The sequence below is a fragment of the Leptonychotes weddellii genome, chromosome 5 (assembly GCF_054177405.1).
Source record: "Leptonychotes weddellii isolate Sample4059 chromosome 5, ASM5417740v2, whole genome shotgun sequence".
NCBI lineage: Eukaryota > Metazoa > Chordata > Mammalia > Carnivora > Phocidae > Leptonychotes > Leptonychotes weddellii.
This window is the reverse complement of record NC_138373.1, coordinates 83,752,161-83,777,219: the sequence shown is the minus strand read 5'-3', so window position 1 is coordinate 83,777,219 and position 25,059 is coordinate 83,752,161. Positions and strand designations below refer to the sequence as shown.

The 25,059-nt window shown below is 40.0% G+C and overlaps 1 protein-coding gene across 1 annotated transcript in view; it reads left to right on the top strand.

Moving 5' to 3' along the window:
* Window positions 1-25,059, top strand: part of ST8SIA1 (ST8 alpha-N-acetyl-neuraminide alpha-2,8-sialyltransferase 1) — a 147,737-nt gene that overhangs the window by 36,561 nt on the left and 86,117 nt on the right. Inside the window, exon 2 of the mRNA XM_081821341.1 lies at window positions 15,360-15,504. Within this exon, the coding sequence (XP_081677467.1) occupies window positions 15,360-15,504 (145 nt within the window). The remainder of the gene's footprint in view (window positions 1-15,359; window positions 15,505-25,059) is intronic.

The following is a 25,059-nucleotide window of genomic DNA, read 5'->3' as shown; positions in this document are numbered from 1 at the left end:
AAGACATCAACAAAATTTTAGGAGATGAAAAGCAGATGGCTCAGTGATATCTGACCAGGAGAGTACAGAAATCTAAAACTTGCGTGCTTGCAGCTGGGAAGCCAGCAAGAAGGGAGCCAGTTCATGTTCCAGAATTCCCGAAAGACTCCGCAATTAGAGGTGAGTGCTGATGACACTAAAAACAGGAGGATTGGTTGGAAGTGTTCCACATCTCCCCTTACCCACAAGCACAAGAAGTTGCCCTTGCACATCTGTTAGAAGACTGGGGATGAAACAGAGACTCTTTATGTGGGACATCAGATGAAAACAGGGGAATTAAGAGAAAGGTTGTGTTATGAAGAGTGAGACCTCAGCCCCACCTTTTCACTTAGCTCCCAGAATGTTATCAGTTAGGCTTATATCTTATCAAGAAATTGGGAAGTTCTTCTCTGGGGAAACTGACTAGTGTAAGAGAAAAAGCTGTGGATACTGACATTTGGGGATCCCCTCGTGAAATGTCTGGATCCCTGCTGGATCACACTCTGATGAGGCCTAGCAGTTGGTAATCACTACCCAAGTATAAAGAACTTTCATTCAGTTGTTTAGTACCTCATTCTTAAATGTAAACAGGCAGCTGTGGATCTGTAAATATTTCTAGAAAGCTTCTACCATGAAAAACAGAGAGCAAAATGACCCAAGAGAAAAAACATACACCAAACAGACAATGCAGGAAGCAAGAGAACACATAAAAAATGTTCTAACTGGGATTCTCACACACACACAAAATACATTGTATTCACAAAGACTAAAAAGCTATGAAATAAAACTTTTTGAAGATAAAGAAGAACTTTTTGATATCAAAAATGTGGTAGTGGAAATTAAAAGGTCAGTAGACAGATTTGTAAGATAATGTTTAGGAAATCATTTCCCCAAAAGTAGAAAAGAAAAAGAAGTGAAAAATAGAAAAAAAAAAAAAAAAAGAAGTCTGGATAATAGGAATTCCAGTAAGAGAAATAAAAGAAAGGGAGAGTAGAAGTTATTAAAGAGATAATAGAAGGCTGGTTCTATCAGAAGGACCTATTTCCTGGTTGCAAGGGACCACCAAGTGTCCAGCAAAATGAATGCAAAAAGACCTACCTAATGCATATTATTGTGAAATTTCAGAATCCCTTGTTTAAGATCTTAAGAACTTTCAAAGATGAAAATGACTATAATAAAGTGATTAGATGTCAGTGATGCTAGATTTCTCAGCTAAAACACTGGAAGCTAGGAAACAATGGGTAGCAACCTTCAAATCTGGGGAAAAAAAAATTCTAAGGTTTTGTACCCAGCCAAACTAAGAAGTGTTTTCAATATTCAAAGGCTCACAAAATGTATTTTGCTTTCACCCTTTCTCAAGAAGGAAATAGAGTATATGTTACACCACAATGAGGAAGTAACAACAAAGGGAAAAAATGGATAGAGGAGACTGGGTAATACAAGGCAGAAAAGAGGAAAGCAGTTCCCAAGATGACAGGTGGTTTATCGAAATTGTAGAGGAAACAGCCCAAATTAGAGCAGAGCAGAGGCTCCAGAAGAGATGTTTCCAAGAAAAAAAATTGAGCAGATTGATTTCCTGATGTATTTGACCACATTGAGAAAATGTTATAGTTCTTTGAAGAATGAGAAGAGGAATTATTGAAAGGTACATAATACATGAAGCAAATGAAAAAAGTTAGGCAGTAACTAACTCCAGGAAGAGCAGATTTTAAAAAGCCTACAAGAAAGAAAACAGAGTGATAGTATATACTGCATGACTCAGCTCTCAAATTATACTTGGAGACTCATTATACTATAGTAATATTTCTTTAAACAGTTTTTAAAGATTTTATTTATTTATTTGAGAGAGAGAGAGAGAGAGCATGAGCAGGGGGAGGGGCAGAGGAAGAAGCAGACTCCCTGCTGAGTGGGGAGCCCAATGTGGTGCTTGATTCCAGGACTCTGGGATCATGACTGAAGCCGAAGGCAGACACTTAACCAACTAATCCACCCAGGCACCCCTTAACTAGACATTTTTATGTAATTCTGTAGGGAATGTGGGGTGAAGAAAGTCTGTGTGTGTCTGTTTGGGGTAGGATTAGAAAGTGCTATCTTCATCTTCCATAGTAGTAAGTCAGTAGTACAAAAATTTGGAAAATAAAAACACAGTATTTGAATGATAATCAAAATATGAAAACTGTTGCCTTTTTGATCTAGATGTGGGGGTGGGGAATATGAAAGAATCTTATTTTGTTGCCTTGGGGTACTTTATTTTTTTATTTTTATTTTTTAAAGATTTTATTTATTCATTTGACAGAGAGAGACACAGTGAGAGCGGGAATACAAGCAGTGGGAGTGGGAGAGAGAGAAGCAGGCTTCCCGCCGAGCAGGGAGCCCGATGCGGGGCTCGATCCCAGGACCTGGAATCATGACCTGAGCCGAAGGCAGCCGCTTAACGACTGAGCCACCCAGGTGCCCCGCCTTGGGGTACTTTAAACTCTGTACATATTTTGCTTTGCTAAAAATAAAAATTTTTTAACAGATGATATAATATCTTCTTTGAGGCAAGGGGACCCTATTAGTATATACCCTTTAACTCAGCAAATACTTTTAAAAATTTATCCCAGGAAAATAATTGTGGGTGTGTTCACAAATCTAAGCATGAGAATGTTTACCACAGAGTTGTTTGTAGCATCAGTAAACTGTAAGCAGATTAAATTCCCATTTCAAGAGGGCAGGCACTGATCTCATCTTGCTTAGTGCTGTATCTTGTTTAGTATCTTGTGTCTCTGGAATTGTATCTGACACATACTAGGTACTCAATAAATATTTGTTGAATATTTACTAAGGGAATAGTTGAATTAATTCATAGGAAAAATGCACACAAAACAGTCCATTAACAGTGGTTATCTCTGTCAGGAGGGATTATCTGTGATAAATTATTTTTGCCTATTTTTCTAATTTTATTTTTGAAAATTTCAAAAATTAACAGTTTAAAGTTATAAATTTCTAAAATTTAAAAAATGGTACATTAACATTTTAAAAGCAACCACTAATAAAGAGGAGAGTGTTGGCAGTCCATGGAGGTGAGGCTGAGATTGTTTTATAACTATACTGTATTTACTTCTGAACTTTGTGATGACTCAGACCAAAGGACCACTTAAAGCATCAAAATAACTCTCATTGTTTGATAAATGAAAGCATACATTTTTATGTGATTAGAAAGAAATCCTCCTGACACTAAAGTCAAAGAAGAAGTTATGTAGATAAACAAGACCACAGAAACTTAATAGACATTATCTTCAACTTCAGTTTTATGGAAAATTAAATGCTATTCTTAATGTAGCTCTTTGTTACACTGACCCTCAAAAAAAGCGTAACTTTATATGGCTTGGTGAAGGCATTTAGACAGGTTGATTAGTTAATTCGGAGACTTCTCAAATATTTTTAAAAAGATTTTATTTATTTATTTGACAGAGAGAGACACAGCAAGAGAGGGAACAAAAGCAAAGGGAGTGGGAGAGGGAGAAGCAGGCTTCCCGCTGAGCAGGGAGCCCAATGTGGGGCTGGATCCCAGGACCGTGGGATCGTGACCTGAGCCAAAGGCAGACGCTTAACCACTGAGCCACCCAGGCACCCCAGACTTCTCAATTTTTACATAGGTTACAGTTCCAAAAGAGTTTTTTAAGGCCAAAATTACCAATTTTTAACCTTTTGTTACCCAATACATTTCTACCCAATGGAGTGTGGGTTTGTCCTTCTACTTTTTGTTTTATAGCCAATTTGGTACATTTTCTCCAAATGGTTAGGTGTTGTATTCATTGAAGGATTTTGAGGCAACTAAACCATTTCCTTCATGATCTCATGTGAAGGATTCCTTAGCAGGTCATCCCTCAACACTTGCCCCTGTACCCTGTAAATGGGCAGGTTCAGAGTGGTCTTGAACATAGGCAGGCATCCCTGGCTTGCTGCACATTTTCATCAGCAATAGTTGAACCATTGCTTTCAATTTTTTTCAGAATGCCCTACCATTACCCTAAACTGTCATTGGGTTAATAGACATTTGGCATCTGTGCTTTTTCTTCAGCAATAAACGCAATCATTTCTGACTCCTCCAGTTGTATGCAAACTTGTTAACCCCTAAGCCCTGAATACATCATAGTATGTTTATCTGGTCTCTAATTTTCAGCCTCTGCTTATCCTTTATCCACAAACTAAAAAAAAATTTCCATTTCATCTATTATTTTCTTTCTCTTTTGCAAATTGTTTCTTTATTCGCTCTTTGTCAAATGACTCATTTCATCTATATTTGTAATATCCTTTATTTTCTCAATTGCTTTCAGTTTAAAAAAATCATCTCTACTCTTGTTTCCATTTCCAAGCCTACGCTTCTTCTGAACTGTTGCCATCAGCTCTCTCAATACCTCTGTACTTTTCTGTCATGATGGGGGTCAATGATATTCACAAAACAATTCAAAACTAAGTACAAGTGTAGTGAACATAGCAACAAGGTGAGGGATAATGGGTGGATGCGATGAAAATGCCTGCCTGATTCTTCTCACAATATGTTGGTGGTAAGCTAAGTTGACACGTTTGACCTGGAAAATATCTCTGTCCCCATCTATGAAAGTTTATAGGGTGGATATTTGAAAATAGTTGCTTTATTTTTTTTTAAAGATTTTATTTATTTATTTGACACAGAGAGAGAGAGCACAAGCAGGGGGAGTGGCAGAGGGAGAAGCAGGCTTCCCGCCGAGCAGGGAGCCCGATGCGGGGCTCTATCCCAGGACCCTGGGATCATGACCTGAGCCGAAGGCAGTTGCTTAACCAACTGAGCCACTCAGGCGCCCTGAAAATAGTTGCTTTATGTAATGTGAACAGCTGACTTGCTCATCACTTGACTTCATATAAAGACTCTAGCTCCGAGTAGCAAATGAGTTAACAAACACATCCTTTCATCACTCCCAAATTCCTGTTCCTTTAACCACACATTTAATGGGAACTAGGTGACAGTCAAAGGTTGTTGACCACCTGAAATGCTGATGTTGTGCTGAGTAAAGAGAGACCCGTATGTTTTAGAGAAGCAGGTGGTACCGTTAATATTCTGTTAAGAAAATTGAGAATTCCTGGCTGTGTTGTGTTGTTATACAGACTTCCATCCTGTGGAAATGGGTCATAGCACAAAGCCAAAATTTTTCTCAGAAAATAAATTTGAATCTGTTCAAATACTGGAACAGTTACTCACAGAAATAACAGAAGTGTGTGCCTTAAATCATAAAAGAGACAATTAGGGTCGGGAAAAATTTCAGGACAAATGCTCCAGTCCTGCATCTAATAGGCAGTAGAGCTGAGGTGAATTCAGGGAACTTGACTCCTGAACTTCACCCCCTAGAATTTACTGCTCCCCTGGTTATCTTAATGTTTGTTGATTCAGTTCCCGAGTTTAGAAAAATCTGTGTTTTGGAAAACCCGTAATGCGGTTGTCTCCTCCTTTTTGTTTGCTTTGCCTTCCAATAACGTTGTTCATCTTTCACAGAAATAATCTCAGACTTAGGTGTCATTAGAAAAAGAAAAGATGTTTCTGAATAGAATTCTTATATTTAATACATAATGGCTGGCTTCCTAGTACAATTGAGGAGCACCATTGACCATGATTACATAAAGAAATCCCTCCTGCATTCCATCCTGCTGTGTAAACCTGTACATTGGAGAAATAACCCAATTATAAATAGTGTAATTTGTAATTTGGAGTATTTGCCATTTAGGCAAGTTTAAAACTCAGTGGAGTATGGGGGTTTATGTGTGGACTGGTGGCTGTGATCTGAATCTTATTTTCAGAATGCCATGTTCTCCTGGACAACTGCTCAGCTGCCATCTGGAGTGGACACACCTGCCCTTTCCTATGCTTCTACCCAAACCTGCCGAAGGGAATTCACTGCACTCCTCCTTTTAGATTTCAGGCCACTGAAAACATACTGTCCAAATTTGGTGCATATCCATTTAGCTATTTTGCCATGATCCTGCTAATAGACTAAGAGAGAAATAATTTTATTTATAAAGATTAAACATATATAATAGGAAAATTTTCTTTGTCTTTCAAATCCCTACATTTTTCAAAAGGGGAAAAAAACCCCAAAACAGTACATATAATGTTTTTCTCATTTGTAAGTATAATGGTAAGTGATTAAAGGAGAATGAAAATTGGAGAGCTGAAGGGTGAAATTGCTCTGGATAAGAGAGAGGTGATGGAGAGAGGATGGCTGGGTTGGGGTGAGAGGGAAGGATAGGATTGTGTCTGGGGAGAGACAGGCATCCACTGGAAGATTTATGAAGTTCGTGGTGTGGTGACCCTGCCCCCTCCATTACAATTTCAGTAAAATCCAAATGTCTTTGTATGATTTTGGGATTGGATTTATTCTGGAGGATCTGTGCTTGATGCCACAAGAAGGTTAGTGGTGCAGGTAAAAGCCACACATACACCACCCTACATGATCCTCTCCCCCTGACGTGCTCACCGCATGCTCTCTTTATTAGAGCTTCACTGGTTTCCTCCATGTTTTTGAACATACCGGGTAGACTCCTGCTTGAAGGCCTTTTTGCACTTGCTGTTGACTCTACCTGAGCGCTCTTCTCCCAAATAACCACATCCTCACCTCCTTCTCTTCTTTACTCAGTTATCCACTGACAGTGAGGACTTACTTAGCCCCCTGTTGAAAACTGCATCCCCTGGCCCCAAACCACATCTTTTATCTTGTTTATCTAGCTTCTCCATTAGAATTTAAGAGGGCAAGGTATTCCCTGTCCCCCTTCCCCAATCTGTCCCTACTGCCTAGAATAACACTGGGCACGTTGAAAGTGTTCAGTAAATATTTGTTGAGTGAATCGAATAATGACTGCTGTCCAAAGGAGCCCAGTTGCTTCCTGTTACCAAAACAGCAAACAGACGATTCTCAAAGATTAATATTAGAATCATTCTAGCTATATAGATAAAGGCATAAGTAGGAAGACTGAAGAAAAGCATTCATTGAAATCCTTCCTGGAAAAAAATTTATGTGTTTTAATTCAAATAATGATGTGTAGATGTTAAGTACATTACAAAACAAACATGTATTAGGGAAAACTGGATCATCCTTGAAATATTTATGTTCCAAAAGTTCCTCCTTTAAGTCTGCTGTTCCTGTTTTATTAGAGAAATGCAAATTACACATGGCAGTAATCTACCTTTCTTTGGAACACTTTTCCTTTCTTATGCAGTCATTTCAAATGTGAAGAATAAAATGCTGCTAAATAAAAGATTATTTGCTGTCTTCAGTAGTATACAAGAGCTGTTTTTCTGTTTTTGTCATCCTGGCAAATTGTCTAGAAGATTAATCTTTGAAGAGACTTTTTATTATATCTGTAGAAAACATTATTTTAAGCAATAATCTAATGAAAGTATTTCTCCTCCACACCATTCAAGACAATTTTACAGAAAGATAAGATGAATACAAATCTCTACCCTGTATTGAGTGTGTATTTTGAGTCTCTTGGGTCAAAGATGTAAGCTATTATAGGGGTCCATACTGTGAACAGAAGGTATTGCCTTTGTCTCAGAGAGGGGCCTGTCACCACTTGCTTTCACTCTCCTGCCGTGGGTAGGGCTCTGCTGCTCATTTGGAGCAACTGCTACAGGTTCTTGTTCTATATCCTGGACGCTCAGTCATGGTGACTCCTGACTTTCAAGCTTGCTTCAAAACTGACCATTTAAGACAAAGATTCCTTTAAGTTAGGAGGAAAAAATAATGATGTTGGCTCAAACCCTACCTCCCATAATCTTGGTGAAATCTGCCATTTACTTACCTGGAATAAGAAATATCTCTGATTTCTCTGTAGGCCACCAGATTCTTCACTTAAAGAAAAGCCCTCTTTTATTTGATGCTAACTGTTTAGCTTCTAGTTTTAATAGAGTGAACATATAGTTTATCCAAATAGGGACATGTTTAGGAATGGAAGGGAGGTGATTATTAATAATTATAACCTAGGATTGTGTGAGGCAAGCTGAGTATTATGGTTCCTAACTATGAGGGAGAGTGAAATGAATACTTATTGAAACCATGATATGTGCTAAGTGCCCTTGTGGGTGCGTGCTCTCTCTCTCTCTCTATATATATATATACATACATACATATATATATATATATATATATATATAAAATCTCACTGCCAAAGCCATCCTCTGATGTGGACCTTGGGCACATTTTCAACCATGAATCTGAGGCTCTGAGACACTAACTCAAAGAGTTAACATATAATAGTCTAAAAGGAATTTTAGGAACTCGATTCAGGAGAGTTTACAATAAGGACTATTGATTTAGCTATCTGGAGGAAATACATTAGATACATTTTTGGCCAAAAGCCAGGCGTTAAAATCAATAATTGACTGAGGTCAGATATCACTAGAATAGAAAGAACTTTTTGAAGACAAGATTAAACCTGAAACCTTATCAAATATTTTTTTTTAAAGATTTTATTTATTTATTTGAGAGAGAGAATGAGATAGAGAGAGCATGAGAGGGGGGAGGGTCAGAGGGAGAAGCAGACTCCCCGCTGAGCAGGGAGCCCGATGCGGGACTCGATCCCGGGACGCCAGGATCATGACCTGAGCCGAAGGCAGTCGCTTAACCAACTGAGCCACCCAGGCGCCCCCTCATCAAATATTTTAAAAGTCAAATCTTGAAAGTTTGACGCTACAATGAAGGAAACAGACTTTATCAGCACCATCAACTGGTGGGCCACTCCTGTGGTTCCCGTGCTGTGGGTCAGTGATCCTAAAGGGACGCTTACTGCAATCAGACTAACCTTTAGTGCACAGGATAAGGAACTTGGGATTCACCACTCAGCAAATCTCAGAAATCTTTGGCCTGTTATTACTGAGCAATGTTTACCAGTCTACAGCAGTTATTTTGACAAGCTTTTGTTTTTTTGGTCTCCATAGACTAAAACCGTAAGGAATTGACTTCACTTTGAGTTTTGGTTAGTGAGAACAAAATGCGCCTTGAGATTCTCTTGTTTCTCTAATATTTTCTTCTTTTCTTCCCACTTGTTATTTATTCATTCAATCAACATTTATTAAGCACCTGTTCAGTGTATCAGGCATTGTTTCAGGAGATGGGGATACAACAGTGACTCGAAGACAAAAGTCTCTCTCCTCATGGAGTTTACATTCTGGGACTTGGGGAGACAGACAATAAGCAAAACTTTAAACATACAGCATATAAATAGCGTTAAGTGCTGTAGAGAAGAATAAAGCAGGTAAGGGGGACGTAAAGAATTCTCTATTATGACTGGGTCATGATGATTTCTCATGATGTCAGTTTTGGGAGTTTTTCTTTCTCATGGAATTTTTTAGGGGCAAATTTGGCATTTAATTCCTCATGATAAGATACAAAGTTTCCAACTAGGACTTTTTTCCTTGAACAATTCATTGTCTAAATGGAATTAAGTAACTGAAAATTACATGTAGCTCCTAAAGTTTAGCTTGTTAATATTTTGAATGCTAGCCCATCAACTAATTCTACAAAGATTTGAATTATCATGTAATCTCAACCCTGTTATTCTGCCTCACATTATTATTTAAAACTTCATCAATATTTGTTGGCAGAAAAATGCTATAGTATTTTTCCTAAAGTTATCTTCCAAACACACTTTTCTCTCAACATATGCTTTCACTGACAATTTGTTCTCCTATGCAGTCAGTAATGCTTCATAATTCAAAAGTACATAAAATTAATAAATTTCACAATAAATTTATTATCAGCACTTTCTTCTTACAGAGGTACATTTAAACTTCCTCTGACTGGCAGAATTTCAGTATATAAAAGAGTTAAAGAGATTTTCACTCTGGTTACTTCTAAATTGCTCATCAGAATTTTATTTTGTTTTTACTTTTTTATTTGAGTGTGGTTGACATACAGTGTTACATTAGATTACTTTCAGGTGTACAACGTAGTGATTCAACAACTCTAGATGTTATGCTGTGCCCATCACAAGTGTCAGCTGTCCATGTCACCATACAATGCTGTTACCATTCCATTGATTCTCTTCTCTGTGCTGTACATTTTGCTTACCAGATTTTTAAGTTGCATATTTAGTTGTAAACTGTAAACTCCGACAACACTTCCTGTGTGTATTGCTCACATCAGTACCCTGTTTAGATATTATGGTGATATAAATTTTTACACAAACAGTTGTCACACGCACATTCAGGGACGCAGAAATGGCATTGAATTGGATGTTTGGCTACTTGACTGTTCAGCCTTCCAGTAGCTGGGTATGAAGCTGAAGTACAATAGCAGCTTTTGGCCAAACATGAAACAGCAGTAGAGCTCCCTTTCACCCCTACTTTCTCAAATTTAGTCATTCCTCGGAAGGGGCCCAGTAGGGAGAGCCATTGGACTGACAGCTTCCCAGCCTTCTTCATCTCTGGTGACTAAAGTGTTGAACATGGCATCTGAGAGAGTCTCAGCAAGGTTCATTTTGATACTGGGCATTATTAACTGAGTGAGTGGGTTTCCACCCTTATTTGCCTGTTTAGTTTCCCCAGTACCTTAGTCTTCCTTGCCGGTGGACACAATCAGTGAAGGTGGTTCTTTTGGCTTAGTTGATACGCAGGGCTTTCATTAGAAGGGGATGAGAACCTGAGTGAGTTTTTAGCAAGTGGTTCCCAGGCTTCATATTTACCTTCTCCATGCAACTATGGCATCATTTGATATGAACTCTGCTGAAGCTTGAATTCGAATAATAAAAAGTATTTAAATTTTGGCTCCGCTACTCAACTTACACTCATCCGAAACTTAATAATCTGCAAATTTAAACCTGAACATAAAAATGGATTTACTGGGGCACCTGGGTGGCTCAGTTGGTTAAGCGACTGCCTTTGGCTCAGGTCATGATCCCAGGGTCCTGGGATCGAGCCCTGCATCAGGCTCCCAGCTCTGTGGGAAGCCTGCTTCTCCCTTTCCCACTCCCCCTGCTTGTGTTCCCTCTCTCGCTGTCTCTCTCTGTGTCAAATAAATAAAAATCTTTAAAAAAAAAAGATTTATTTTTGCTTTTTTTGACCCTGTGATTTTATTGTCTGCTGCAAAACAGAAGCAAATAATGAGTAGCATCAGTGCAAAGCATGAGAAAGGGGATGGGGACCAAACTGACTAAACATGCTAAGAGCTGGTGTATGTCTTCTCTCCAGGATCACCGGCGGGTTGGATGGAGGTAAAATCCAGTATTCAACTGTCAACAGTTTCTTAGTATTTGTGTTGTGTACTCTGATGAAGGAATGTGTCTTGCTGTCTCATACCTCTGTAACAGCTTCCCTACCTCAGATGACTTGCTTTCTCCTTCTTCCTGCCTGCTCCTCCCAGGCTACAAAACTCAGAGCAGGAAATCCTTCCTGGAGCCCCGAGTGTGACTTCATGCCCTCTTCTTTCTGAGCAACCACAGCTGTCTGTGCATTATCTGCAGTGGTGCTGGTCACATCCTCCTGCCTTCATAAGTAGTGACATGCTTGTTGGTTGCCCACCTCTTGAGCATGTTTTCCGAAGACAGGTCTGGTTTTTAATTCAATTTTTATATCCCAAGCACCTAGCACAGTGTGAGGCGAGGACTGCATAAAAACCATGACTACTGCTTCTACTGTGGCTACTCTTACTACTGCTGGTGGTACTCTTCCTACCACGGTTGTTGCTGTGATTGCTGTCGTGGCCAATGCTGCTGGTGAGCTAGTGGTACCCTCCCAGGCCTGGGGAGTGCACACGCTTTCACACTGTGATCCCTTTTGGGCACCTTCCAGAGAGGGCCATGGCAAGGGACGATAAGGCATGCTGGATGGAGGGAAAGGTTTGAGAGTTAAGATAGGAGAAGCACTCCCATGTTGCAAATGGTGATATGATTATTACAAATTTGCTATAGTTCTTGGATTTTTAAAAATAATTGTACACATGTGACACTTTCATTTCCTGTTGAGTATTTGGTTTTCCCACTGATTGCTCTGACCATAGCGATGCTGTAGGAAGAGATGTAAATTTGAGTCCATCTAACACACATTTTATTAATAATTAAGCAAACACTTATTAACCTAATGAACTTGAACAAGTCTCTTGGCCTGAGCTTCAGTTTCATTACAAGTTTATGATAGTGTAATTATCTCTTAGTTTTTTGAGGATGAAAATAGGAAACCAACGTGAAAGGGATATATAAGCTGCCAGACTCTAGACAAAATGAGGTGTTATTATATGGCTGTGGCCAATTTTTCCTCTTTGTAGCACTTTGTACTGAATGGTAAGTTTAGCTTGGTTTGGAGGTGAGAGCTATGGTCTGGTTGGAAGTACCAGACATGAGGTTAAAAAAAAACCAAACCAAAACAACAGAACTGGGAGCAAAGCCATGCCCCACCACTTCACTAGTTATGTGACCCATGATAAGTTCCTGAAAAAAGAATCTTAAAGCTATTTAGCTCCAAGGTCATTCACTGTGAGGATGAAGTGGAAAAATATCTGTAAAGGCACTGGGTACATTGCAAGTGCTTGGCCATTGTTTAGAAAGCATTCCTTCAGGGCAGAGAATGGTAAAGGTGAATCAAAAAGGTTCTGAACAGGCAACATGCAGAGGAAAAAGCCTAATTCGTACTGGTGTGACCTGAGTAAGTTCTGTAATGGCCCTAATTCCATTTCCTCAGATATGAATTGGGAGTAATAATAGTTTTTTAATTATCTCAGGGTTATTGTAAAAACTGAAAGTGGTAAAATATCACCAGACCTGTAAGAGTGGCTCAAAGATTTAGTTTAGAGTCATGTCTCTGGTAATTCTCCTTATTTCCAAAGATTGTCTTTTTTAATTTATTTTTTTAATCTTTTTTTATTATTATGTTAATCACTATACATTACATCATTAGTTTTTGATGTAGTGTTCCATGATTCATTGTTTGCATGTAACACCCAGTGCTCCATTCAGTACGTGCCCTCTTTAATACCCATCACCAGGCTAACCCATCCCCCCGCCCCCTCCCCTCTAGAACCGTCAGTTTGTTTCTCAGAGTCCATAGTCTCTCATGGTTTGTCTCCCCCTCCGATTTCCCCCCCTTCATTCTTCCCTTCCTGGTATCTTTTTCTAAGATAGTCTTTTTTTAAAAATAGATTTTATTTATTTATTTGAGAGAGAGAGGGCATGAGCAGGGGGAAGGGAAGAGGGAGAAGCAGACTCCTTGCTGAGCAGGTAGCCTGATGTGGGGCTTCATCCCTGGACTCCAGGATCATGACCTGAGCTGAAGGCAGATGCTTAATGGACTGAGCCACCCAGGCACCCTCCAAAGATAGTCTTAAGCCATGTCTAATTTTATATTGATGGAATATAGTGTCTAGGATACTCTTTTGACAAAATGCAGGCAAGTCACTCTAACTTGACTGCCTCCATTTCAGGTCACCTTTTGGGTGATGAAACACTGAGAAGAATCAATGAAGATGAAGGAGGAGAGGAAAGAGGCACAGCTGGTGAGAAATGGAAAGATGATGTCAGAGCAAGAAGTGATGAAAATTCTAGCAATTTTTTTTTTAAGTAGGCTTCCATGCCCAGCATAGAGCCCAACACAGGGCTTGAACTCACGACCCTGAGATCAAGACCTGAGTTGAGATCAAGAGTCGGATGCTTAACCAACTGAACAACCCAGGTGACCCACAAATTCTAGCAACTTTGATAAGATGAAGGCTTTCTTCCTGAGCCCCTCTCCCCTATCCTTTCTTTCTTTCTTTTTTTTTTTTAAGATTTTATTTATTTATTTGACAGAGAGAGAGGGAGACACAGTGAAAGAGGGAACACAAGCAGGGGGAGTGGGAGGGGAGAAGCAGGCTTCCCGCGGAGCAGGGAACCCGATGCGGGGCTCGATCCCAGGACCTCGGGATCATGACCTGAGCCGAAGGCAGACGCTTAACGACTGAGCCACCCAGGCGCCCCTCCCCTGTCCTTTCTGTGGAAACCCTTGTAAAGAGGAAGCGAACCAAAGCACGTTGGGAAAAGCCCCATGTAGTGAGGAGAGTATCAGGGCCCCTGCCTGAGGAGGCAGGCCCCGGACACTGACTCAGTGTATTCATTTCGGCAGCGAAGTTGGGGCTATGTAATAATGACATGTATTGAAATTGTACAGTGTGTGCCACCTGGACATTTTTAGTGAATTCTCAAAAATAATGTCAGGCCAGTTGTGAAGCTGAGATGTTCCCCAGTTATGGAGTTAGTAGGTGGCAGAGCCAGGATTTGAACCCAAGTACTCCACATTACCTCTGCCTTTCAGCTTTAAGCTTCTACACCATGGTGGCCAAAGATGTCTGAGCAAGCAGGTCTGTGGGGGCACCACTCAGAAGTGATTTATGTTAGCAGTTTGTTTTATTGGTCCTTCTAAAGGTAGAGCTGAGGAATAAGCTACTTTACTCCTGAGAGCTCAGGGAATAAACAGAGTTGGTTTCTGACAGGTTTTTATTTATTTTATTTTATTTTTTTTCTGACAGGTTTTTAAATCGAGAAGAATGTAAATATTGGCTTGTAGACTAGTAACAGGGCTTCCATTGGAGGGGCAAGCAGAAGAGCAGCCTGTGAACTAGCCCAGAGGAGTGAGGTGACCCAGGAGACCCTGGTATTTCGGATGCTAAAGGAGTGGGGATCCCTTCTCAAAGGTCATGGTGCTAAACTGTGCCCAGTACTGCTAAGAGGTCAGACCAAACAAGAACCAAAAAGGCCCATGAGATTTACCAGTTAGAACGCAGATGGCTTCACTAGTGTTTGAAATCAAATCACTCATCTCATTCTGTTTCTATTTAAAAGGATTTCCCCCAGGCGTCGTTCTTTAATTTTGTCCCCAGTTTTGGGGATTGTGCCTTCTTTTGGGCCACTCTGTGCATCCGCTACTTCATACAGCTCATGTAAAGTGGCTTGTCAGTGAAATTATCCCCCTGATTGTTAAATTACCATGAAGATACACTTCTGCTGCAGCCGCATAGCTCAGCAGTCTCTAGAAGACCCTCCAAATCTCTTCTGGACCAGGTTGTTTAAGTCAATCAACAAATCTGCAATTATAATGATCTTGTTTGCCTTCAAACATATTTTAGCTGCATCTGAGAGCTAATGTTTTTTTTTTTTTTAACTTTTTTTATTAAAAAATATTCCAGTCATGCATTTTGATGGCTGGAAGGGTGAATTAATAGTAGTCTAATCACCCTGGAGACACAGATGCTTTTGTGAGCTGGCACTGAGGTAAGCCTGCACATCTCGGTGGGAATGGCAAGTGAATGAGTCTGCTGCTCGCTTAACCTGCTGTTCTTTTCTCTCTCTATTTTCTCTCCTAGGAAACAGATGGAAGACTGCTGTGACCCCGCCCATCTCTTTGCTATGACTAAAATGAATTCCCCCATGGGGAAGAGCATGTGGTATGATGGGGAGTTTTTATACTCATTCACCATTGACAATTCAACTTATTCTCTCTTCCCCCAGGTTAGTATAGTTTGTTGTTGCCTTTCAATTTAGTTTCCTGTGTATCTTGATATCATAGGGAAAAGATAATTGAGTTTGCCTAATTAATCAGATCTCCTTCTTTTCATCTCCTCTCTTCTTTTCTTCATTATAAATGTTTTTCTTTATAGCTGTCACCTTTTTTGGTGAAGAAATCACATAGTGTTTCCATGCAGGGGGAGAAGTAATAGTTTTCCTAGCCCTTCTGATTTGAGAATATCAGGGCTCATATGAGCCCTTCTCATATGAGACTGAAGGGAGCGAGCAGAGAAGGAAGCAAGATCAGGAATTGTGGAATTCTCGTGTTTCGAGGTTGGCTGTGGAATGATCTTGAAGATTTGCAATACTGGAATATTTTCTTAGGACTGGTGTTGCTCTCGGGGACTGGGGACCATATGGTCAAAAGTTTGCTTCTTAGAGCTCTTGGATCTTAACCCTGTGGTTAGACACTGTTCTGAAGTGGAGGAGTGGTGGATAGGGAGGGAAAGGATTCCACTGCTTTTGAAGTGGTCTAAATCAAGCCTTGTTTACTTAAGGTTTTTCTTCTTGGTTTCCGGAGCAATGAAATCAAATGTTTTACTAAAATATATGCAGTGAAAGGGAAAAGTAGAGAAATTGTTATTTCTAGGGAGCCCTAGCTGCAGAGGGGGATGGTTCTTAGGTGCCATTAGGGAGAAATGGAGAAATGAAGCTTGGCCTCACCAAGTCTTCAAGCCACTCCTGGTTTGGCCAGATGATTAGGCAGAAAGGGAATTCACAGTTAGAGTTCGCAAACAGAGCTGGACCTTTCATGTATCTGTATTAATAGCGATGAGTCTTCAAAGGAGGGAGCCGATGAAGCTGAGACACAGGCCCTGCCAAATCCAAAGACACATTTTCTATGAAATAGCTTATCTCTGCTAGTTCATCTCTAGATGTGTTAGTTGAACTTAATGGTCTTAGTGTGTAATGATGTTTTTTTAAAAATTTTTATTTTAAAGTAGGAAAATAGAAGGCTGAATTCATGGCCATCATCCATGTGTTTTCTCTCTCTTCTCCATTTGCCCTTGGGAGGCTTCTCAGTGTCAGAGGAAATGACTAAGAATTATAAAATGTGAGATTGAATTTCTTCTCCATTTCTTACTAACCAAATGCCCTGCTAAGTCACCTAACTCTTCTGAGACTCAGCTTTCTCATCTGTACAGTGGAGAGAGCAGTACCTGTCCTCCCACCTCACCGAGTTGTGGTCAGGATCAATGTGGATAATGCATGTCCATGTACTTTGAAAGCACACAAAGCATGATGTCAATGTCCTGGTTCATATATCGCATCTTCAGATTGAAGAATGAAGGATATGATTGCATTAGTCAGGGTTTAAGGCAGGGAACAGGAATCTTCCTAGGTATTTTTTAGCAGAAAAATATTTCTTATTGGGAATTAGGTGCTTTAAAAAGCATTAGAAAGAATGGAGAAGTGGTAGTCAAGAGGTGGCTCCTGGAATTACTTAGTTCAAGAATTTACTGCCATAAGTGTGGTTAAGAGATCAGAAAGCCGCGGCTGCCATTGCCGTTAACAATGGTCACAGCAGTCGGTGACAGAAACAGGGTCAGGAAGATGGGTTCCTCTTCATCTTCTTCCAAATCTCCCTCAAGTGCATCTAATGGGGAAGATTAATTTGCATCTGGAACATTAGTTGCAGAGAAATCCAGGAGAGGCAGTTTTTAAAACAATCAAGCTTCAGGGCGCCTGGTGGCTGTGTTGGTTAAGCGACTGCCTCCGGCTCAGGTCATGATCCTGGAGTCCCGGGATCGAGTCCCGCATCGGGCTCCCTGCTCGGCGGGGAGTCTGCTTCTCCCTCTGACCCTCCTCCCTCTCATGCTCTCTGTCTCTCATTCTCTCTCTCTCAAATAAATAAATAAATAAAATCTTAAAAAAATAAAAATAAAAATAACATGAGCTACTGGGCGCCTGGGTGGCTCAGTTGGTTAAGCGACTTAAGGCTCAGGTCATGATCCTGGAGTCCCAGGATCGAGTCCCGCATCGGGCTCCCTGCTCGGCAGGGAGTCTGCTTCTCCCTCTGACCCTCCCCCCTCTCATGCTCTCTCTCTCTTATTCTCTCTCTCAAATAAATAAATAAAATCTTTAAAAAAATAAAATAAAATAAGACAATCAAGCTTCAGCAGGAAGCTAGGAAAAAGATGGAATAGAGGGTGAACAGGCCAATCCGTGGTACCCTTTGTGTACAAAACCTGATATCAACTTGCTATGAAGTGAAGAAGAGATAAGGAAGCAATCTTCTTTAAAGCTCATCAATAGAAAAATTTTTAAAGAAATCCAAAATAGTCTTTTTATACACAAGGGCTTTCAGTCATCCCAACTGACTTCTAACTTTGTGCTAGCAAATAGATTTGAAGAAAAAAATATTAAAGAAATACAAACTAGCCTCCTATCTTATCTGTCAGGTGCAGCAGTAAGATAGCAGGAAACATTTCCTTTTTAAAGCGTGTGCACATGAATTCTGTGCTTCTTTGTGCTGGTTGCAAGACCAAGGAACCATCCCTGAATAATAAGGAAAAATGTTTTTTCTTAGGAAGCAGAAGTCATTACATCATTGTGTGCGTGCACAGTCATGACAAAGAGCTAAACCAATTCAATGAATAGATGTTTTTTTTTAAAGTTACGCGTGTATTTTTCTGCTGAGATTCTGAAATGACTAATTTATAGAAATCCCGGAAAATCAGTTTGCAGCAATAAAAAGGATATATCCCTGTGCCCTCACTTCATTATTATTACTTAGTGAAATATTCCTACGTTGTTATCAGGAAGCTAAGTTACCGGTTAATTGATATGCTTCATTCATATTCCTGTGGGAAGAAAGTTGTGTGTGCTAGTTAGGCAGAAAGGCAGCTAAGTGGGCTAGGCTCAGTGTTGTTGGTTGAACAAAGCATTCCTTCTCTCCCTGAATTTCAGCAAAATAATGCCAAATCACTCATTCTGTAACTCAGATGTATAATTCTACATCACATTTTAAATTATATAGTTTAAACTGTTAATCTTAATTTTATTACACTTTCCTCCTAAATGCTCAATATATGTTAGCTGTCATCATTATCGTTATTCTGTTGCCTACCTTTATCCACTGTTTTTTTCTTGCTCCTGGGGTTGTTGCCAAGAAGCAATACAAGGTCCTCCATGTATTGTGCAAGGCCCTGCATCAAGGCTGGAGGGTCCAAGGAGGGTCCAAGGAGAGCCAGTGTGCATTTTATTTATTTATTTATTAAAGATTTTATTTATTTATTTGACAGAGAGAGAGAGTGCATAAGCAGGGGGAGTGGCAGGCAGAGGGAGGGAGAGAAGGGCTCCCTGCTGAGCAAAGAGCCCAATGCAGGACTTGATCCCAGGACTCTGGGATCATGACCTGAGCTGAAGGCTTGAGTGGCTTAACTGACTGAAACACTCAGGCGCCCCACCAGTGTTCTTTGAGATGCCAGAGTGAATCTCCTTAATTACGATTCTTTCTTTCTTTCTTTTTTTCTTTCTTTCTTTCCTTTCTTTCTCTTTCTTTCTTTCTTTCTTTCTTTCTTTCTTTCTTTCTTTCATTGTTTCTTATTTGGACCTCTGTAACCTCCTATAGTGTTATTATCAAATTCATTCAGTTCCACCTCATATATAGTTATCGACATAACTACATATCCACATGTTACAGTTTTCTGAAAGTCCTTATCTGCTGATCTCAAAAGCTCTCTTGTGAGCTTTTGAGGAACAAGATTATTATTTCAGTGTTGGGCCTAGTGCAGGATTTCCCACTTGATAGAGATATTCATTTCCAGCTGCTTGTGTTTACCTAGGGCTCCCTGTCTTTATCCTGCCTGGGGTGATCCACTGCAGTGCCCTGGCTTGAGCAGTTGGAGACCAAGCAGGACATTCTGATGCAGCTATTTCCAATGGCTCTATAAATATATTTTCGTCAAGTATTGGTTGAACATTATTAGCCTTAAAGTGCTGAATTTTAACTCTTACATAGATTTTTCTAGAATATACAGTGTGTGTGTGTGTGTGTGTGTGTGTTTGGAGGGGACATTGTTTTTTTTATAATATATATTATTTTTGTCTTTTTTTAAATTAACATATAATGTATTATTTGTTTCAAGGGTACAGGTCTGTGATTCAACAGTCTAACACAATTCACAGCGCTCACCATAGCACATACCCTCCCCAATGTCTATCACCCAGCCACCCCATCCCTCCCACCTCCACCACCCCAGCAACCCTCAGTTTGTTTCCTGAGATTAAGAATCTCTTATGGTTTGTCTCCCTCTCTGGTTTTGTCTTGTTTCATTTTTCTGGAGGGGACATTGTGATGGTAAGTGTTCCTACTTTGAGAATACTCCCATCCCCTGGGTCCCCACTTCCTTCCTGCTTTGCCAAAGACTGTCCCTTTTAAGTATGCATGGTCCCATGTGTGTAGATATTACTTAAATAAATACTCTTTTGACCTAAAACATATTCATGCCCAGAAAAAGCATAAATTTCCTTGGAAATGAGCGAGGGAGCAGCAGGAATGTTAGAAACCACAAGTGTGCAGTTATAATCTGAAAAATATTTCCTTTTAGTGTAATAAAAACACGGTCAGCTCACTATTCTCTTATATTGTGCTGAATAGTCGTGTGATATAAATCACAAGCCAGACTAGCCATTTTTTTTCTCAGAATATCCACCCAAGGCCATTTGTAAAGAATCACAAAGCATCATTAATGCACCCCAGACACACTCATTTCCAACTCCTCTGGTTGCCATAAGCTCTCTGACGCGTTCCACTTGGCCTGGACCTGCATTGCCCTTGGCCTGTGGGAAACCCAGCAGGACATTCTGAAGTAGTTTTGTCTAAATGGCTTTGTTAAAATGAAAATACACATTTTTTTTTTTCCTTTACAGTCATGTGCTTAATAGAATCATCTGAGCTCCTGGATATCCCTGAGTCTCACAGCAATTTTTTTTTCCTGCTAATGAAATTTGGATTATACTATATAATCTACAGCATTTGGTAACTTGTGTTTTTACTTATCAATATTATTGTGATAATTTTTCCAATCACGTACCTTTTTGACTAGAAGGAAACTAAGGGGACTAATGTTTGGTGGGCATAGATCTTTTGCCAAGTCTGTGTTAGGTTCATGTTGTCAGGCTTATGTTTGCCTCCTTTATAGTAGAAACTTGGCATAGAAGCTTAGTGGAATAGGTGCTTATTTATCTCCCAAAATAAGGAATTAGCAGGTTGGTAGTTGAGGGTCAGATGAAGGCTATACAGTGCCATCAAGCTCCCAGGCTCCTATCTTGATACTTGAATGTACTTAGTTGATGGCCAAGGGACCTTCCAGTTTGGGTGCAGGATCCTGCTAGGAAGAGGGAGGAAAGAGAAGAGGGAATATGGAACATATCCTGCTGATGTGTCAGTGGTCAGGATTCAATCACGTGGGCATGTCTAGGTGCAAGAGAGGCTGGGAATTTTAGTATTTCAGCTCTAGGCGAATGTGCTACATGTGCTGGCCTATCCTCTCTGCCTCAGTTTCTTCTCATGCTATCGTTACGGCAACTCTGTGTGGACGTTCTTATGGTCTTCATTTCATGGATGAAACAGACCCAGAAGAGTTAATAAACTTACTCAACGTTCCAGAGCTGGCAACTGGAAGGGCTGGGACCTGAAACCTGGCCTATCTGATTTCAAAGCTTCCATTGTTTATTTTCTTGCTTGTTTTTATTTTCTTAAAAAGACATTGGTTCTTGTGGATTAGTTGTTCATTCTTTTTTTTTTAAAGATTTATTTATTTGAGAGAGCAAGAATGAGAGAGAGAGAGAGAGAGAGAGAGTACATGACGGGGGGAGGGTTAGAGGGAGAAGCAGACTCCTCGCTGAGCAGGGAGCCCAATGCGGGACTCAATCCAGGGACTCCAGGATCATGACCCGAGCCGAAGGCAGTCGCCCAACCAACTGAGCCACCCAGGCGCCCCGCAGTTGTTCATTCTTATCACTCAGTCACCTTGAAACCATTTAAAGGTATTTCACTTCCATTATATGAATATTCTTAGAAGAAGTGGAGAAATTTCTTTTGTAGATACTTGAGAGAGAAACATAAAGTGTAGATACGCAGGTTCTAAGATCCTATACAGTACTGTAGCTTCCCTTTGAAACTAGTTTCCAGTATGGCACTGTAGTTTCCCTTTGACTTTGAGTCCCTAGTGGTCCCTAATGAAAGGAGAAATAAGACCAGTTACATTATTTTGATTTTTATTAAGTGGGTTCCTGGACCCAGTTTCAACATGTGTGTGGAGGCTTCCCACATTACCAAGCAATTCTCAGACACCAGCTGGGTGTCTTCCAATTCAACTCAGTTCTGACACTATCTACCCAGTGATAACATCACGTTCCATAGACAAAGGTCTTAGTCCCACAAGACCACCCTCTACTTCAGACCCCAGTTGCTAAGTCCAAGTTGTTTCCTATGCTTCTGACTGAATGGCTACAGATCAGAGGTTCCCATGACCTCTCCCTGAGTTTGATTAATTTGCTAGAACAGCTCACAGAACTCAGAAAATCCGCTTACTCACTATACTACCGATTTACTACAAAGGATATTAAAGGGTACAATCAACTGTCAGATGAAGAAGGGCGATGTCCCAGACAAAGGAGCTTCTGTTCTTGTGACACTCGGGGCCCTTCATGGTGGCAGTTGGAAGTCTTCAAGTCCATCAACCTGGAAGCTCTCTGAACCCCATCCTTATGGGGTTTTATGGAGGCTTCAATACATAGGCATGATGAAATGATTGACCACTGGTGATTGATCCAACCTCTAGCCCCTTTCCCTCCCCAGAAATCAGGAGGTGGGATTGAAAGTTCCAGTCCTCTGTTCATGGTTGGTTCTCTGGCAACCACTGCCACCCTTAGGTGCTTTCCAAAAGTCACCTCATTAAACCTTGTTGTTGTGGAAAGAGGCTTGTTATGAATAACAAGATATCCATTTCATCTTTATAATTCTGAAGGGATTTCAGGAACTGAGGGCAAGAGACCAAATATTATGATAACAGGTGCTACCAATGCTCTTATCTCTCAGGAGATTCCAAGGGTTTTGGGAGCTGTGAGCCAGGAACTGTGGATGAAGACCAAAATATATGAGAAATGGTTTTTGATCATCTGAATGATGAAATACATATATATTTCTTATAAATCACAATGTTGCATCTATAATAGAGAAATCCAGGTTCTCAAAGGGAAGCAAGTTAATCTTTGCACATTGCTTCTTTATTAGAGGAATCATTTTCAGATCATTTACTCTATTGCTCTTGGCCAAGTGCCAACATGAGAGAACTGTGTAGGGAATGGAATTTAAAGATCTGGGTTCTAGACCTGTCCTTCATATGATGACATTTATGATTCCAGACAAATCATGTACCTGTTGTCAGCCTGAATTTTATTCAGTTCAGGACTAAAAATACCTGCTCTTCATATTTCAGTGTTATGAGAAATCAAGTTAAAATGAGATTATGGATGTAAAAGTGCTTTGTAATGAAGGCGCTATACAAACATATAATACTGTTACTGTTATTATCTGCTAAAGCTTTTATGGCATGCAAGCATTTCTTTGGGATTTTGGCAATACTAGAAACCAATGGGGAAAAAAAACACTACTAGAAAGGGAGTGAAGTTAATTTTCCAGTCCGGTGAGTAGTAAGAAGAGATAAATCTGTTGAGTCGGGGACTTAGGGAAATATAAGGTAGTAATGGAGAACGCTACAGAGTCTACCAGTTGTGCTTTTGTGTCATTATAGTTGGATAATAATTATGATAAACTGAAAAGTGCAGTATGAGATAAGTTATTTAATTTTTAGTGAATTAAGATCATGTATCTAAATGAATTCATATCCAGTATTCTTCAAATTGCTGTGTAACTGAGGAGATGAGGAGAGTGGATTGTCACAGGACGTCTAACTATCTGTTACCTTCGAAGGAAAGGAAAGCAAAGGATTAGAAGTGAGGTAGTACATGGAGTTGCCCCACAGTGGAGCTGAAGGGTAAACTCTAAGTTTCCTTCTTTTGCAAATGTAGAAATATTTACAAATCAAGACCTTTCTCTAGTGAACATTCACAGATTTTCTATGGTTGAGAACAAAATGAAAATTAAATGTAAGATGCATTGTGTCAAGGTGCAGAACCTTTCTAAAATATTTGACAGTGTGCAAAATTTAGTACAAAGATTGATTATGGCTCAGGCTTCTAGCTTCCTGGGAACAATTGAAAAGGATGCATGATGCCAATTACCACTGAGTCAAATCTCATTCAGTAGGTCTGATGGGAGTGATAACTTTTTTCAGGAGGTGTTATTGTTCCATATAACATTTTCTTCTTAAGTTTGGTGACATGACAGGGTTTTCCTGTAGAAAAAGCTTGTATATCCTCGTTTTTCTTTTTTCCAATTGGTTTCTTCATCTTCGTCCTTCTTATAGGCAAAGGCCTAGCTGTAGAAGGGAATTTCCATCCGATTTTGCTTTAGTTTTGAGCATTTGAATGCCAGTAGGCCTCTGTTTCATTTCTGCTATTGATATGTTTATATGCACTGCTTACTTATATTAGACATCTTTTTTAGATTTTATTTACTTATTTGACAGAGAGAGAGCGAGCACAAGCAGGGGGAATGGCAGAGGGAGAGGGAGAAGCAGGCTCCCCGCTGAGCAGGGAGCCCGACTCAGGACTTGATCCCAGGACCCCGGGATCATGACCTGAGCCAAAATCAGACGCTTAACTGACTGAGCCACCCAGGTGCCCTATATTAGACATCTCTTAAATGCATAAAGATGCATTTGATTAACTTATAGAGAGGTATCATATCAACACTGACTTTCTCTGGCTTAATTAATTTGGTCAGGGAATGAAAAGATACTAGTGAGTACAGAGAACATTTTCTTAATGTTTGTATTTGTTCAAATCAGTTCACTCTCTGTTCTGCTAATTGGCCTGTAATTTTCACACGGGAGATAGCACAGTATGCTTGTCATCCCTCATGGCCTGACTGGTCATATCCTGTGATCTGTAGGGTTCTGAACTTCTGGGTTGACTTGCCCAACAGGATGGGGGAATTGGTGGGGTGAGGATAGCAGTGGATTTCAAGTTCCCACCCTCTAGTCTGGAGATTTTAGTAACTGGCAGCTTCCAAGAGGTAATGGCCAGAAGAAGGCAGGACCCACCCTTCTAGAGGCTTGGGAATGGATCATTTAGTCAAGACAGAAACTCAAGGGAACAAGGTGGGGGTCCCCAGCATTGGGTTCATAATTAGGGACTGTTTTTGAGAACAGGCTGAAGCACAGTTCTGCCTGTTAAGTTAAGCCACAGTTTTGGGGCTGGATATGTAGTTACTTTGCTTTTTGTTTTGCACTGGTTAACAGCTGCTTGTAAAATATACATAATCTAATTATTTTGCTTAAATTTTCTTTTCCTAGGGTTTCTGATTTTATATACATTTTGGGTCTAATCAACTGTTCAGATAATAGCCTATATTCACCAAGTATT